Source organism: Xenopus tropicalis, chromosome 3, assembly GCF_000004195.4.
Source record: "Xenopus tropicalis strain Nigerian chromosome 3, UCB_Xtro_10.0, whole genome shotgun sequence".
NCBI classification, from domain to species: domain Eukaryota; kingdom Metazoa; phylum Chordata; class Amphibia; order Anura; family Pipidae; genus Xenopus; species Xenopus tropicalis.
Window position 1 is genome coordinate 149345294 of NC_030679.2, and position 16253 is coordinate 149361546.

At 39.3% G+C, this 16253-nt stretch overlaps 1 protein-coding gene across 1 annotated transcript; it reads right to left on the minus strand.

Moving 5' to 3' along the window:
- Window positions 1-202: 202 nt before the first annotated feature.
- Window positions 203-1278, minus strand: LOC116409528 (olfactory receptor 10A7-like). Its single transcript, XM_031898184.1, has one exon. It carries the CDS (start codon window positions 1216-1218, stop codon window positions 295-297), a length of 924 nt encoding a protein of 307 aa, XP_031754044.1. The 5' UTR covers window positions 1219-1278; the 3' UTR covers window positions 203-294.
- Between the last annotated feature and the right edge of the window lie 14975 nt (window positions 1279-16253).

The window sequence follows — 16253 nt, forward strand, 5'->3', positions numbered from 1 at the left end:
ATTATCCTATAATAACCACAATTCCTACACCAGAAGCCAGAGAGAGAGATTATTATGATGTTACAAGAAGTGATAGACAAGGAATAATTCCATCCAGGAGACAAAGACCAGAACAGCGGGTTGGGTTTGGCTACAAGACTTGACAAGAAGTATAGAAACTTAACAACAGAGAATAATAACAGCAATAGTAACCAAAACAGTGCCAGATATCAGTGGGATGTTTATTAGTAACTCCATTAATCTGAAGGTGTGTGTATAAGTCATTGCTGAAAATGCTGATCGTTCATTCAAGTTTTATGCCATCTTAATATATCTCCTCAGGGTTTCTCTGATCTCCTTACTCCTCAAGCTGTAGATGATGGGATTCATAAATGGAGCAATTACAACATACAAAAGAGACAGGAACTTTTTCATGTTCGTAGAATATTCTCCAGTTGGACCCATATAAACTATAATCTGGGTCCCATAGTAGGTGCACACAACAGTTAGGTGGGAGCTGCAGGTGGAGAACGTCTTCTGTCTTCCAGTCTTGGAATTCATCTTGAGGATGGTTATGAAGATACAGACATAGGTCCCAATGATGAAAATAAATGGAACAGAAATAATTAGGACTGAATATACCAAATCAACCAGTGATAAAACAGACGTGTCTGAAGTAGAAAGTGCAACAAGTGGGCCAAAATCACAGAAAAAGTGGTCAATTTGGTTAAAGCCACAGAAATCCAACTGGTACACCAAAATAATTTCACTGGTTATTAAAACAAACACTAATAACCAACACCCTACAACAATCAGGAGACAGACATTGGGGCTCATTATTGAAATATAATGCAGTGGGTAACAGACGGCAAGGTATCTATCGAAGGACATTACTGCAAGCAGAAAACATTGCACAGTAGAAAGGCCATAAATATAAAGTTGGCATATGCACCCAACTAAAGCCACAATCATTTCTTCATTGAGTATGATATGTAACATCATGGGAACAATGTTGCTCGTAAGTAGAATGTCTGCTAACCCTAAATGTTTCAGAAAGAAGAACATGGGCATCTGGAGATGTTCATGAAAGGACACCAAACATATAATAAGAATATTGCCACATAATATCACACTGTAGAGTAACAGAAAAAATATAAAAAGTGGAATTTTAGACTGGTTTAAATCATTGAAACCCAGCAGTAAAATATCGGTTACTTCAGTCTCATTGGCTGTACACATTGTCCAAGTAGTAGAAGCCCTTTATGGTCAACGACAGGTTTCTCAAAGTCTAAGAAGAAGCTTTGGCTGCAACATAAAGAGTGAGATACTTTACATGCAATAGCAGTTTGAGGTTTTTCTTATAAAGAAGAGAAGTTCTCCATACAATATTTATGGGCCTTCTAACCAGATAACTGCACCCAAGCCAACACTCAAGACCAGGACTTTGTACCTCTTTGAGATGAGTTTATCTATACTTTGAAACATACACTGTAAATGGCTCATATGACTGCATAAATAAATGACTAAACCTCAGCTAGAACTTTCATTTGATGAAATAATGTAGATTTCAAAATTTTCTAATTGTGAATCAAATTTTTTATGAGGGCGAGTTTTTTTATTTTTTCCTTGTTCAAATGGTGCATTTTTAAGAGAAAACTCAATTCTAAAAATGTTGCTGCCAAAATTTTTCATACACTTTTTATTGATGGCCGAACCCTGAAAATTCAAATTCAAATTTCACTCATTTATTAATGAAAATGCTGCTTACGAGCCCCAGTAGAGTAATATTGCTACTATCTTAGAACTACCTATTGAAAATATTGTGTTGTTTTTGGGGTAATTACATCTTAGTTGGGATCAAGTACAGGTACTGTTTTATTATTACAGAGAAAAGGGAATCATTTAACCATTAAATAAACCCAATAGGGCTGTTCTGCCCCCAATAAGGGGTAATTATATCTTAGTTGGGATCAAGTACAGGTACTGTTTTATTATTACAGAGAAAAGGGAATCATTTAACCATTAAATAAACCCAATAGGGCTGTTCTGCCCCCAATAAGGGGTAATTATATCTTAGTTGGGATCAAGTACAGGTACTGTTTTATTATTACAGAGAAAAGGGAATCATTTAACCATTAAATAAACCCAATAGGGCTGTTCTGCCCCCAATAAGGGGTAATTATATCTTAGTTGGGATCAAGTACAGGTACTGTTTTATTATTATAGAGAAAAGGGAAAAATTGAACCATGAAATAAACCCAATAGGGCTGTTCTGCCCCCAATAAGGGGTAATTATATCTTAGTTGGGATCAAGTACAGGTACTGTTTTATTATTACAGAGAAAAGGGAATCATTTAACCATTAAATAAACCCAATAGGGCTGTTCTGCCCCCAATAAGGGGTAATTATATCTTTGTTGGGATCAAGTACAGGTACTGTTTTATTATTACAGAGAAAAGGGAATCATTTAACCATTAAATAAACCCAATAGGGCTGTTCTGCCCCAATAAGGGGTAATTATATCTTAGTTGGGATCAAGTACAGGTACTGTTTTATTATTACAGAGAAAAGGGAATCATTTAACCATGAAATAAACCCAATAGGGCTGTTCTGCCCCAATAAGGGGTAATTATATCTTAGTTGGGATCAAGTACAGGTACTGTTTTATTATTACAGAGAAAAGGGAATCATTTAACCGTTAAATAAACCCAATAGGGCTGTTCTGCCCCCAATAAGGGGTAATTATATCTTAGTTGGGATCAAGTACAGGTACTGTTTTATTATTACAGAGAAAAGGGAATCATTTAACCATGAAATAAACCCAATAGGGCTGTTCTGCCCCAATAAGGGGTAATTATATCTTAGTTGGGATCAAGTACAGGTACTGTTTTATTATTACAGAGAAAAGGGAATCATTTAACCATTAAATAAACCCAATAGGGCTGTTCTGCCCCAATAAGGGGTAATTATATCTTAGTTGGGATCAAGTACAGGTACTGTTTTAATATAAATGCTGACTATATACAAGAAATTGGCTGCCCTTTAGCCCTTTAGCCCCTTAGCATTACCATGGAATACAAGTGATAATGTTACTTACAGTTTCTCTCAGGCATCAGGAATGATGGGAAGGAAGTCCGACTCTATTTATATTAGAGAATTAGGCAATATATTTAGATACAGTGTATAATGTGTGTAACTGGCTGAGTCATTAGCTAATTGGCATTGACAGCTGTGGTCAAATTAAAGAGTGTTTACATCAAAACAAATACAACCCATAGGGATTTCTGATTAATTGCAGATTTTCATGATTATCCCAAGAGGTTAATAAGGAAAGGTATTGTCTAATCAGAATATAATCATTCAGAAAGGTACGAAACTGTGTCCCCGTGTCCCATTTTCTGTAGTAGATTCTGGTAATGCACAGAAGATATGGAATGACTGAAAGGGCCACATAAATAAAGACACGTCATACAAACATATGACAAGTAATTGTGTATTATTATTAAAATGTATCATTGTGACTCATAAACATCACTTAAATGTTTCTTTTTTTTAGGGTAATGACTCGTAGGATGATGCTGCCCAACACATTCATTTTTTTTTTAATCTCACACTTTCCATTTTCGGGCCCAAAATACCCAAAATCACCCTCCATTGGTCTCTGAGGATTGATCTGTAAAGCACATTCATCAATATATGTTAAAAATTGTCCGGAAAATATGCACTGGTATGTTTGCATTTGAGAATTCCCTGGCAAAAACAGACACTTTTCCTTTCAGATGCATAGGGGCCAATTAGGTCCAAACGATTATAGGCAGCACTCTGTCTATTTCATTAAAATGCCTTTATTGTCACAATAGGGGCAGCAGCCAATGAGGGGCAAGTTCAGATGTTTTTGACTGTGTGTGTTTGGGCTTCTAAGAAATTATCAGACACTGATGAAAATCAAGTGGTGAAATCTGATTGGCTGTGACCAAGCCTGACTTGTGATATGAAAGAGACCTGCATTGTTACAGGTTAATATTCCTATGTGGATCTGTTCAATAAATAGGTTTCTGTTTAAGTTCAAGAACCTTTGGCACCGATCCTTATTGTGAGTTACAGTCACACAACACATTGGCTGCAATAAATGCGAGGGCTAATAGTCCCATACTGGGTAATGTTTGGTGTACCTTAAGGCTTTACAAGGGCCAATTTACCATAAACTTCCAAGTATTAATTATGTCAATGCAGGATAATATCAATTGCAACTACTATAACCTACAAATCTTGGCCCAACCCTGATTAAACATGTGGTAGTTGAAAATGTCTATTTATTATGATTACATTAAATACATCCCCAATTCTCCTATAGGGATGTAGCGAACATCGCCAAAAATGTTCGCGGACCCGTTCGCGGACTTTCGGCAAAACTCGCGAATATTCGCGAACTTTGCGAACCCCATAGACTTCAATGGGAAGGCGAACTTTAAAACCTAGAAAAGCCATTTCTGGGCAGAAAACTGATTTTAAAGTTGTTTAAAGGGTGCCACGACCTGGACAGTGGCATGCAGGAGGGGGATCAAGCAAAAATTTCTCTGAAAAATACTTTGTAAAAAAAAGGCCAAAAAAAAAACGCCAAAAAATAACGCCAAAAAAACCGCCAAAAAAAACCGCCAAAAAATAACGAAAGAAAAAAAAAAATGCAAAAAAATAACGCAAAAAAAAAAACCGCCAAAAAAAACCGTGGCGAACCCAAAATGGCGAACATCGCCAAAAGTCCGCGAATTTGCGCGAACACCCGATGTTCGCGCGAATTAGTTCGCCGGCGAACAGTTCGCTACATCTCTACTCTCCTATAATAACCACAATTCCTACACCAGAAGCCAGAGAGAGAGATGATTATGATGTTACAAGAAGTGATAGACAAGGAATAATTCCATCCAGGAGACAAAGACCAGAACAGCGGGTTGGGTTCGGCTACAAGACTTGACAAGAAGTATAGAAACTTAAAGGCAGAGAATAATAACAGCAATAGTAACCAAAACAGTGGCAGATATCAGTGGGATGTTTATTAGTAACTCCATTAATCTGAAGGTGTGTGCATAAGTCATTGCTGAAAATGCTGATCATTCATTCAAGTGTTATACCACCTTAATATATCTCCTCAGGGTTTCTCTGATCTCCTTACTCCTCAAGCTGTAGATGATGGGATTCATAAATGGAGCAATTACAACATACAAAAGAGATAGGAACTTTTTCATATCAGCGGAATTTTCCCCAGTTGGACCCATATAAACTATAATCTGGGTCCCATAGTAGGTGCACACAACAGTTAGGTGGGAGCTGCAGGTGGAGAGCATCTTCTGTCTTCCAGTCTTGGAATTCATCTTGAGGATGGTTATGAAGATACAGACATAGGTCCCAATGATGAAAATAAATGGAACAGAAATAATTAGGACTGAATATACAAAATCAACCAGTGACAAAACAGATGTGTCTGAAGTAGAAAGTGCAACAAGTGGGCCAATATCACAGAAAAAATGGTCAATTTGGTCAAAGCCACAGAAATCCAATTGGCACACAAAAATAATTTCACTGGTTACTAAAACAAACACTAATAACCAACATCCTACAACAATCAGGAGACAGACATCAAGGCTCATGATCGAAATATAACGCAGTGGGTAACAGACGGCAAGGTATCTATCGAAGGACATTACTGCCAGCAGAAGACATTGCACAGTAGAAACACCATAAATATAAAGTTGGCATATGCACCCAACTAGAGTTATAATCATTTCTTCATTGAGTATGATATGTAACATCATGGGAACAATGTTGCTCGTAAGTAGAATGTCTGCTAACCCTAAATGTTTCAGAAAGAAGAACATGGGCATCTGGAGATGTTCATGAAAGGACACCAAACATATAATAAGAATATTGCCACATAGTATCACACAGTAGAGTAACAGAAAAAATATGAAAAGTGGAATTTTAGACTGGTTTAAATCATTGAAACCCAGCAGTAAAATATTGGTTACTTCAGTCTCATTGGTTGTACACATTGTCCAAGTAGCAGAAGCCCTTTATGGTCAATGACAGGTTTCTCAAAGTCTAAGAAGGAGCTTTGGCTGCAACATAAAGAGTGAGATACTTTACATCCAATAGCAGTTTGGGGTTTTTCATATAAAGAAGAGAAGTTCCCCGTCCAATATTTATGGGCCTTCTAACCAGATAACTGCACCCAAGCCAACACTCAAGACCAAGACTTTATACCTCTTTGAGATGACCTTAACTACGCTGCTTTTGACACTGTGGATCACCCTCTTCTCCTCCAGACTCTCTGCTCTCTTGGCCTTCGTGACACTGCCTTATCCTGGTTTTCATCTTATCTCTCAGATCGATCCTTCAGTGTCTCTTACAATGGGGAATCATCTTCTCCCTTGCCTCTTTCTGTTGGGGTTCCTCAAGGCTCTGTCCTGGGCCCCTTACTATTTTCTCTCTATACCTCCTCACTTGGCAAATTAATCAATTATTTTGGCTGTCAGTACCACCTCTATGCTGCGGATACTCAGATCTATCTTTCCTCTCCTGATCTCAACCCAGAGCTTCTAACTCGCGTCTCTTCCTGCCTGTCCGCTATCTCCACTTGGATGTCCCAACGTTACCTTAAATTAAACCTCTCTAAAACTGAACTGGTTCTCTTTCCCCCATCCAACGCCCACATTGTTCCCGAGGTATCTATAACAGTTAACAATTCTACCATCACCCCATCTTCCCAAGCCCGGTGCCTTGGGGTTATCCTTGATTCTGCCCTGTCCTTCACTCCTCATATACAATCACTTATCAAATCATGTCACTTTCACCTAAGAAATATCTCCAAAATCCGATCATTTATCACCCAAGATGCTGCCAAAATTCTTATTCACTCTCTTATAATATCTCGCCTGGACTACTGTAACTCCCTATTAATTGGCCTTCCCCTCCAAAGACTGTCCCCTCTCCAGTCCATGATGAATACTGCTGCCCGGCTCATACACCTCTCCAACCGCTCCTCCTCTGCCGTGCCACTCTGCCAGTCCCTGCACTGGCTTCCTCTACCATCCAGGATAAAATTCAAACTAATGACTCTCACATTTAAAGCAGTTCATAACTCTGCCCCACCCTACATCTCTGAACTCATCTCTAGGTACCATCCAACCCGCTTGTTACGCTCCTCTACTGACCTGCTCCCCAACTCCTCTCTCATTCCCTCCTCACACGCTCGCATTCAAGACTTTGCAAGGGCTGCCCCCCTTCTCTGGAATTCGCTCCCACAATCTGTCAGACTTTCTCCCAATCTCTCTGCCTTCAAGAGATCTCTAAAAACACATTTATTCAGAGAAGCTTCCCCTAATCTAGTTTAGCAACACCCTGTGCCCCACCTCTCACAACTCTGCCCATTCCCACACCTTGTGCCTCAACCCTTTCTCCTTGTAGAGTGTAAGCTCTTTTGGGCAGGGCCCTCTTCACCTCTTGTATCGGTTACTGATTGCTTTATATGTTACTCCTTGTAGAGTGTAAGCTCTTTTGGGCAGGGCTCCCTTCCCCTCCTGTATCGGTTACTGATTGCTTTATATGTTACTCCTTGTAGAGTGTAAGCTCTTTTGGGCAGGGCTCCCTTCCCCTCCTGTATTGGTTACTGATTGCTTTATATGTTACTCCTTGTAGAGTGTAATCTCTTTTGGGCAGGGCTCTCTTCCCCTCCTGTATCGGTTACTGATTGCTTTATATGTTACTCCTTGTAGAGTGTAAGCTCTTTTGGGCAGGGCTCCCTTCACCTCCTGTATCGGTTACTGATTGCTTTATATGTTACTCCTTGTAGAGTGTAAGCTCTTTTGGGCAGGGCTCCCTTCCCCTCTTGTATCGGTTACTGATTGCTTTATATGTTACTCCTTGTAGAGTGTAAGCTCTTTTGGGCAGGGCTCCCTTCCCCTCTTGTATCGGTTACTGATTGCTTTATATGTTACTCCTTGTAGAGTGTAAGCTCTTTTGGGCAGGGCTCTCTTCCCCTCCTGTATCGGTTACTGATTGCTTTATATGTTACTCCTTGTAGAGTGTAAGCTCTTTTGGGCAGGGCTCCCTTCCCCTCCTGTATCGGTTACTGATTGCTTTATATGTTACTCCTTGTAGAGTGTAAGCTCTTTTGGGCAGGGCTCCCTTCCCCTCTTGTATCGGTTACTGATTGCTTTATATGTTACTCCTTGTAGAGTGTAAGCTCTTTTGGGCAGGGCTCTCTTCACCTCTTGTATCGGTTATTGATTGCTTTATATGTTACTCTGTATGTCCAATGTATGTAACCCACTTATTGTACAGCGCTTGATAAATATGTTGGCGCTTTATAAATAAATGTTAATGTAATGTAATGTAAATGCTTTGAAACATAAATGGCTCAAATGACTGCATAAATAAATGACTTAACCTCAGCTAGAAATGTAGATTTACAAATTTTCATTCACTTTTTATCGATGGCCGAACCCTTAAAATTCAATTTCAAATTTCACTCATTTATGAATGAAAATGCTGCTTACGAGCCCCAGTAGAGTAATATTGCTACTATCTTAGAACTACCTATTGAAATGATTGTGTAGTTTTTGGCTTCATGATGTTACACTGTAGGAGGGACACAATGATGTTTACTTGTCTTGTAATATTTGTCCTGTAATAGGAAAATACAAGTACAGGTATGGGACCCGTTATCCAGAATGCTCTGGACCTGGGATTTTTTGGACAAGGGGTTCATAATTTGGATCTCCTACCTTAAGTCTGCCAAAAAAATTATTTAAATAAACCCAATAGAATAGAATATATTTTTATTGTCATTGTCACATAGTAAACAACGAGATTTAAAGATTCAATAGAATTTTTTGGCTCCAATACGGATTTATTATATCTTAGTTGGGATCAAGTACAGGTGCTGTTTTATTATTACAGAGAAAAGGGAATCATTTAACCATGAAATAAACCAAATAGGGCTGTTCTGCCCCAATAAGGGGTAATTATATCTTAGTTGGGATCAAGTACAGGTACTGTTTTATTACTACAGAGAAAAGGGAATCATTTAACCATTAAATAAACCCAATAGGGCTGTTCTGCCCCAATAAGGGGTAATTATATCTTAGTTGGGATCAAGTACAGGTACTGTTTTATTATTACAGAGAAAAGGGAATCATTTAACCATTAAATAAACCCAATAGGGCTGTTCTGCCCCAATAAGGGGTAATTATATCTTAGTTGGGATCAAGTACAGGTACTGTTTTATTATTATAGAGAAAAGGGAAAAATTTTACCATGAAATAAACCCAATAGGGCTGTTCTGCCCCCAATAAGGGGTAATTATATCCTAGTTGGGATCAAGTACAGGTACTGTTTTATTATTACAGAGAAAAGGGAATCATTTAACCATGAAATAAACCCAATATGGCTGTTCTGCCCCAATAAGGGGTAATTATATCTTAGCTGGGATCAAGTACAGGTACTGTTTTATTATTACAGAGAAAAGGGAAAAATTTAACCATGAAATAAACCCAATAGGGCTGTTCTGCCCCAATAAGGGGTAATTATATCTTAGTTGGGATCAAGTACAGGTACTGTTTTATTATTATAGAGAAAAGGGAAAAATTTAACCATTAAATAAACCCAATAGGGCTGTTCTGCCCCAATAAGGGGTAATTATATCTTAGTTGGGATCAAGTACAGGTACTGTTGTATTATTACAGAGAAAAGGGAATCATTTAACCATTAAATAAACCCAATAGGGCTGTTCTGCCCCCAATAAGGGGTAATTATATCTTAGTTGGGATCAAGTACAGGTACTGTTTTATTATTACAGAGAAAAGGGAATCATTTAACCATTAAATAAACCCAATAGGGCTGTTCTGCCCCAATAAGGGGTAATTATATCTTAGTTGGGATCAAGTACAGGTACTGTTTTATTATTACAGAGAAAAGGGAATCATTTAACCATGAAATAAACCCAATAGGGCTGTTCTGCCCCCAATAAGGGGTAATTATATCTTAGTTGGGATCAAGTACAGGTACTGTTTTAATATAAATGCTGACTATATACAAGAAAGTGGCTGCCCTTTAGCCCCTTAGCATTACCATGGAATACAAGTGATAATGTTACTTACAGTTTGTCTCAGGGATCAGGAATGATGGGAAGGAAGTCCGACTCTATTTATATTAGAGAATTAGGCAATATATTTAGATACAGTGTATAATGTGTGTAACTGGCTGAGCCATCAGCTAATTGGCATTGACAGCTGAGGTCAAATTAAAGAGTGTTTACATCAAAACAAATACAACCCATAGGGATTTCTAATTAATTGCAGATTTTCATGATTATCCCCTGAGGTTAATAAGGAAAGGTATTGTCTAATCAGAATAGAATCATTCAGAATGGTACGAAACTGTGTCCCTGTGAAACAGTTTCGGTGGGAAGTAGATTCTGGTAATGCACAGAAGGTATCTGTTAATATATGTTAAGAATTGTCCTGAAAATATGCACTGGTATGTTTACAGTTGAGAATTCCTTGGCAAAAACAGACCCTTGTCCTTTCAGATGCATAGAGGCCAATGAGGTCCAAACGATTAGAGGCGGCTGTCTATTTCATTAAAATGCCTTTATTGTCACAATACGGGCAGCAGCCAATGAGGGGCAAGTTCAGATGTTTTTGACTTGTGTGTTTGGGCTTCTAAGAAATTATCAGGCACTGATGAAAATCAAGTGGTGAAATCTGATTGGCTGTGTGTGGCCCCACCGACTTTTTTAACCTGAATCCATAGTCACCCCATGACAAACTGCAAAGTTCAGGGATTCTGGAATTAAACTTGTGAAAATGGCAGCAGTTTATATTTCCCAATTGAAATCAATGAGTGAAGTTGCCTGATTGGCCTTTATCACATTATTACACAAAGAAGGCAAGGACCCGAACTGATGTGGTAGCTACAGACCAATTGCTGCCTTAAATTCAGATCTTAAAATATTCACTCAACTTCTAGCTAACAGATTTGGCCCACTTATGCCCCAACTCATCAACTTAGACCAAGTGGGTTTTATCTATGGCAGGCAGGCAGGCAGGCAGGGGATAACACCCACAGGGCCACAGACCTTATCGACGCCCTTAATAAAACTGAGACCCCCGACCTACTACTTACAGTAGCTTAGATGACGAAAAGGCATTTGATCGCCTCAATTGGAACTTTATGTTCAAACTCCTTAAACAAACTGGCATCAAAGGACCTTTCTTCAGAGCAATTCAGCATCTATACTCTAACCCCATGGCCACCCTTAAACTCCCTGAAGCATCCCATGGCCAGATTCCCATCCGCAATGGCACGAGACAAGGATGTCCCTTGTCCCCACTCCTTTATGCCATTTATCGAACCATTAGCCTCGGCCATTCAGAAACATAAGGATATAACAGGCCCCAAGATCCAAGATCAGGAGTTGGTCATCTCCTTATTTGCTGACGATATCCTTCTAACATTGACAAACCCCACAATCTCTTTACCCAACCTACATGCCCTACTAACACAATATAGTAAGCGTTAAGGATACAAACTAAATGTCGATAAGACAGAAGCCCTGCTGCTTAATCTCCCCAGCCAAACTAAGGAAGCTCTAAATACAAAATTCCACTATGAATGGAAAACCCATTCTTTCAAATACCTAGGTATCCAGCTAACCAAAAAGGAATATATGGTGAGGTAAACAGAGAAAACCAATACCAAAAAATCCTCAGCGCTCACAAATGATGAGTTATCCAGTCTTACGTGAACCAAATAGCAAAATTGGATGTATTAACGATTTCTTTATTGCAGCTCCGTCATAAGGCAACCCCTTTGACTGGGTCCCGAAGAAAGCTCAACAAAACAGACAAATCCAGGAGCGCATAAATCAAAAAACAAAAGAAAGAGAAACAAAAATAGTGTAATAACGTTTGAATAGTGAGGTAATATAAACACCGTTTAGAATTCCCTGTGTTCAATATATTAATACTAACACCACAGTGCAGTACCACTAACTGCTTACCAGATGGCAGTATTGTAGAGGTGAAATAAACGGAATGTGTTCATTGCAGACGTATAGCAGTTTAAACGAATATTGTATCCTTGAAATGAGACTCCACTGTATCAATGTATCGATCCCGACCGATTATCCTCATGCAGATCGTGGCTATATCCTCATTTGAGGCATACAAAAAGGAGAACCGCCACTAGTGCAATATTATTTATTAATAAAACAATATATAAAGAGTAAAACTTACAGTGTGTAGTAAGATACAGGAACTCAATAGCTCAGAAAAGCCCAACGCGTTTCGTGTGCTAATCGGCACACTTCCTCAGGAGCATAAATAAAGTAGTGTCACTCTCCAAGAACCCAAACTTATATAGCCCTAATCCCTCCTCTAAATCTCATGTGGGCAACTTGTCTGACGTTTATGACATCATCAAGTATGACCCTTGAATTCTCTTGTCTGATGTTTATGACATCATCCAGTTTGACCTTTGCATTCTCATAACAATCAGATGATCACAAATGATACTAATGAATAAAGAAATGTGTGATGCTTACCACTGATGGGTAAACCAGGAATGAATCAGGAGTCAAATACATAGTGGCTATTGTGCTCAAGTCATTCGACAGTCACTAAGTAGGGGTCAGTATATATCCATGGAAGCCCCACGTATAGCCAGGGGTGCCTCTGGACTATAAAATTATGATGTTAAAAAGTTTTTAGTCCAAATGGCAATGGGGGCGCAGGAGTCCAGGGGTTCCCATCAACTAACGCTAAAGCCTGTTAGGTGTATATTAATCAGCTGCCTAACGCGTTGCCATAGCAACGCGCTATATATTATAGCTCCGTGAGTCGCACCCAACCTACTGTACTGCCCAGCCACTGAGCGCGTTAGCATAGCACAACGCTATGCATAGGCGCTCAGCAGGATGAGCCCAGCAGCTGGCCAATTTAATGGGCTGCTGGGCTCATCCTGCTGAGCGCCTATGCATAGCGTTGTGCTATGCTAACGCGCTCAGTGGCTGGGCAGTACAGTAGGTTGGGTGCGACTCACGGAGCTATAATATATAGCGCGTTGCTATGGCAACGCGTTAGGCAGCTGATTAATATACACCTAACAGGCTTTAGCGTTAGTTGATGGGAACCCCTGGACTCCTGCGCCCCCATTGCCATTTGGACTAAAAACTTTTTAACATCATAATTTTATAGTCCAGAGGCACCCCTGGCTATACGTGGGGCTTTCATGGATATATACTGACCCCTACTTAGTGACTGTCGAATGACTTGAGCACAATAGCCACTATGTATTTGACTCCTGATTCATTCCTGGTTTACCCATCAGTGGTAAGCATCACACATTTCTTTATTCATTAGTATCATTTGTGATCATCTGATTGTTATGAGAATGCAAAGGTCAAACTGGATGATGTCATAAACATCAGACAAGAGAATTCAAGGGTCATACTTGATGATGTCATAAACGTCAGACAAGTTGCCCACATGAGATTTAGAGGAGGGATTAGGGCTATATAAGTTTGGGTTCTTGGAGAGTGACACTACTTTATTTATGCTCCTGAGGAAGTGTGCCGATTAGCACACGAAACGCGTTGGGCTTTTCTGAGCTATTGAGTTCCTGTATCTTACTACACACTGTAAGTTTTACTCTTTATATATTGTTTTATTAATAAATAATATTGCACTAGTGGCGGTTCTCCTTTTTGTATGCCTCAAATGAGGATATAGCCACGATCTGCATGAGGATAATCGGTCGGGATCGATACATTGATACAGTGGAGTCTCATTTCAAGGATACAATATTCGTTTAAACTGCTATACGTCTGCAATGAACACATTCCGTTTATTTCACCTCTACAATACTGCCATCTGGTAAGCAGTTAGTGGTACTGCACTGTGGTGTTAGTATTAATATATTGAACACAGGGAATTCTAAACGGTGTTTATATTACCTCACTATTCAAACGTTATTACACTATTTTTGTTTCTCTTTCTTTTGTTTTTTGATTTATGCGCTCCTGGATTTGTCTGTTTTGTTGAGCATCCAGCTAACCAAAACTTACAACCAGTTATACCAGTTCAATTTCCCTCCACTTATACAAGAAATCAAACTACTCAAATAGAATACCCTCACAATTTCCTGGCTAGGACACATCACGGTAATTAAAATGGCAATAATCCCTAAGCTTTTATATTTGTTTGAGACCCTCTCTGTTAGAGTTCTCAGAACGATCCTCAAGGACCTGCAAGCAGCTATCTTTAAATTTATATGGGGTAAACGTAGACTTACAATAGCAAGAACTGTAATGATGGCTAGCAAACCCCAAGGGGGTTTGGCAGTCCCCCACTTGTGAGCCTACTATGATGCTTCTCACCTACGATGGATACTGGGCTGGACCACCTTTGCCCACTCTAGCAAATGGGCGTATATCGAATCTCTCTGGATTTTCCCACCCCACCCAAACTCACTACTATGGGACGATAAAGGAAAGGGTATCCAAGACATTCTACACCCAATGCACTTTACCCTTACCTTATGGAAAACATGCAAAGATAAGTACCGCCTAGCAAACCAGATCTCATTGTTGAAACCCCTCCTCGACAATCCCTCTTTTACCCCAGGGATGTCTGAGAGATTTAAAAGCTACTGGGGTACAATGGGGCTATCAAGGATCTATGATTTTCTAGATCCACTGACTAACCTACCCAAGGATCCCTTCCCTAAACATTCCTATATGCTAAAGTGGGAAGAAATCATCTCCACGACCCTCCCCCAAGATGTATGGTCAGATATCTGGGTAAATGCAAGGAGAATGGTTACATGTGTCAGACAAAAGGAAAATATATATAAAAACATGTTATTCTGGTCCAATACACCCGCAAAACTTAGCCACATATTCCCAGGTACCTCTCCACTATGCTGGAGAAACTGTGGTGAACGGGGAACACTCCGACATATCATGTGGCATTGCCCAACTATATTAGAACTATGGAAGGAAATAGAGGGTCTGCTATCCCGCATTATGTTCAAAGATACTCAACTAGATATCTATACTGCTCTAGTGGGTAGGCCAATCTTAAACAATACAGCTGTGGGACAGAGGTTAACAAACTTTATTCTAACAGCTACTAGACTCTAGATTACCAAAAAGTGGAAGAAGCCCCTATTTCCCAAGCTTGGAGATCTCTCTCGAGGATGAGATATATGAGTGAAATGGAATATTTGACGGCCAACATCCATGACCGACGCAAACAATGGGAGAAGGTCTGGTCTAGATGGGATTACTATATAGCCAGTACAAGGACATAGGAGAAGATATACCCTACACAGGATTAGCCTTTTATCTAAACCACAACCATGATCTGCCATTTCCCCGCCCAAGGAATCTAAATTTCCCCCTCCATGTTTTTCTCTTTCCCCCTTTTCTCTTTTCCTTTCTATTATAACTGGCAATTGCAACTGTTAATTCTAAATTTTACCATTAACCCAAGAAAATCTGGTCAATTTTATCAACGATAAATGTCGATAAACAGGCCTGCCCTGTACCTTGAGATATGGTCAATTTAGTTAAACCACTCGATTGTATTGTTACTGACCTTCTGAATGCCTGTTATAATTACTTTGTACAAAATACCAATAAAAATCTAAGTTACAAAAAAAAAAAAAGAAAGAAATTGCCTGATTGGCTGTTTGTGGCTCTGCCCGCTTTTTCTAACCTTAAATCTGTATGTATGGCACTAGAATTTATCCATTTGCATTTGGCTCTCTGGGTTCTTGAAATGCCAGGATCTATTTTGAAGCCCAGGCCAGAGTTGACTGAGCTGAGTTGAATTCTTCTTTTTTAGGGTAATGATTAACAGTAGGATAATTTTGGCCAATATTATTTTTTTGTAACCCCCCCAAATTACACTTCCGCTGGCCTATGACGGTTGCTCTTTAAAGCACATTCATGGAGATATATATTGTAAATATGCCAACGAAGGGCAAGTTCAGATGTTTTTGTGCTTCTAAGAAATTGTCAAGTAAAAAAAAATGCCTAGATTCTTCCCATGCAGGCCTAGAGATGTTTCAAAGTACTGAAAATTGACCCACCCTTGGTTCATTACATACTTAAGCATTTTACATTCATCCGTATATCAATAATCATTTTACTGCCAGTCATTTGGTCACTTGTGGTACTTTAATTGCCAGCCATTTTGTGCTCTTTGACTTTA

Coding starts and splice junctions, on each gene's coding strand:
- LOC116409528 (XM_031898184.1), bottom strand. CDS start 1,218: ATGTGTACAGCCAATGAGACTGAAGTAACCGATATTTTACTGCTGGGT.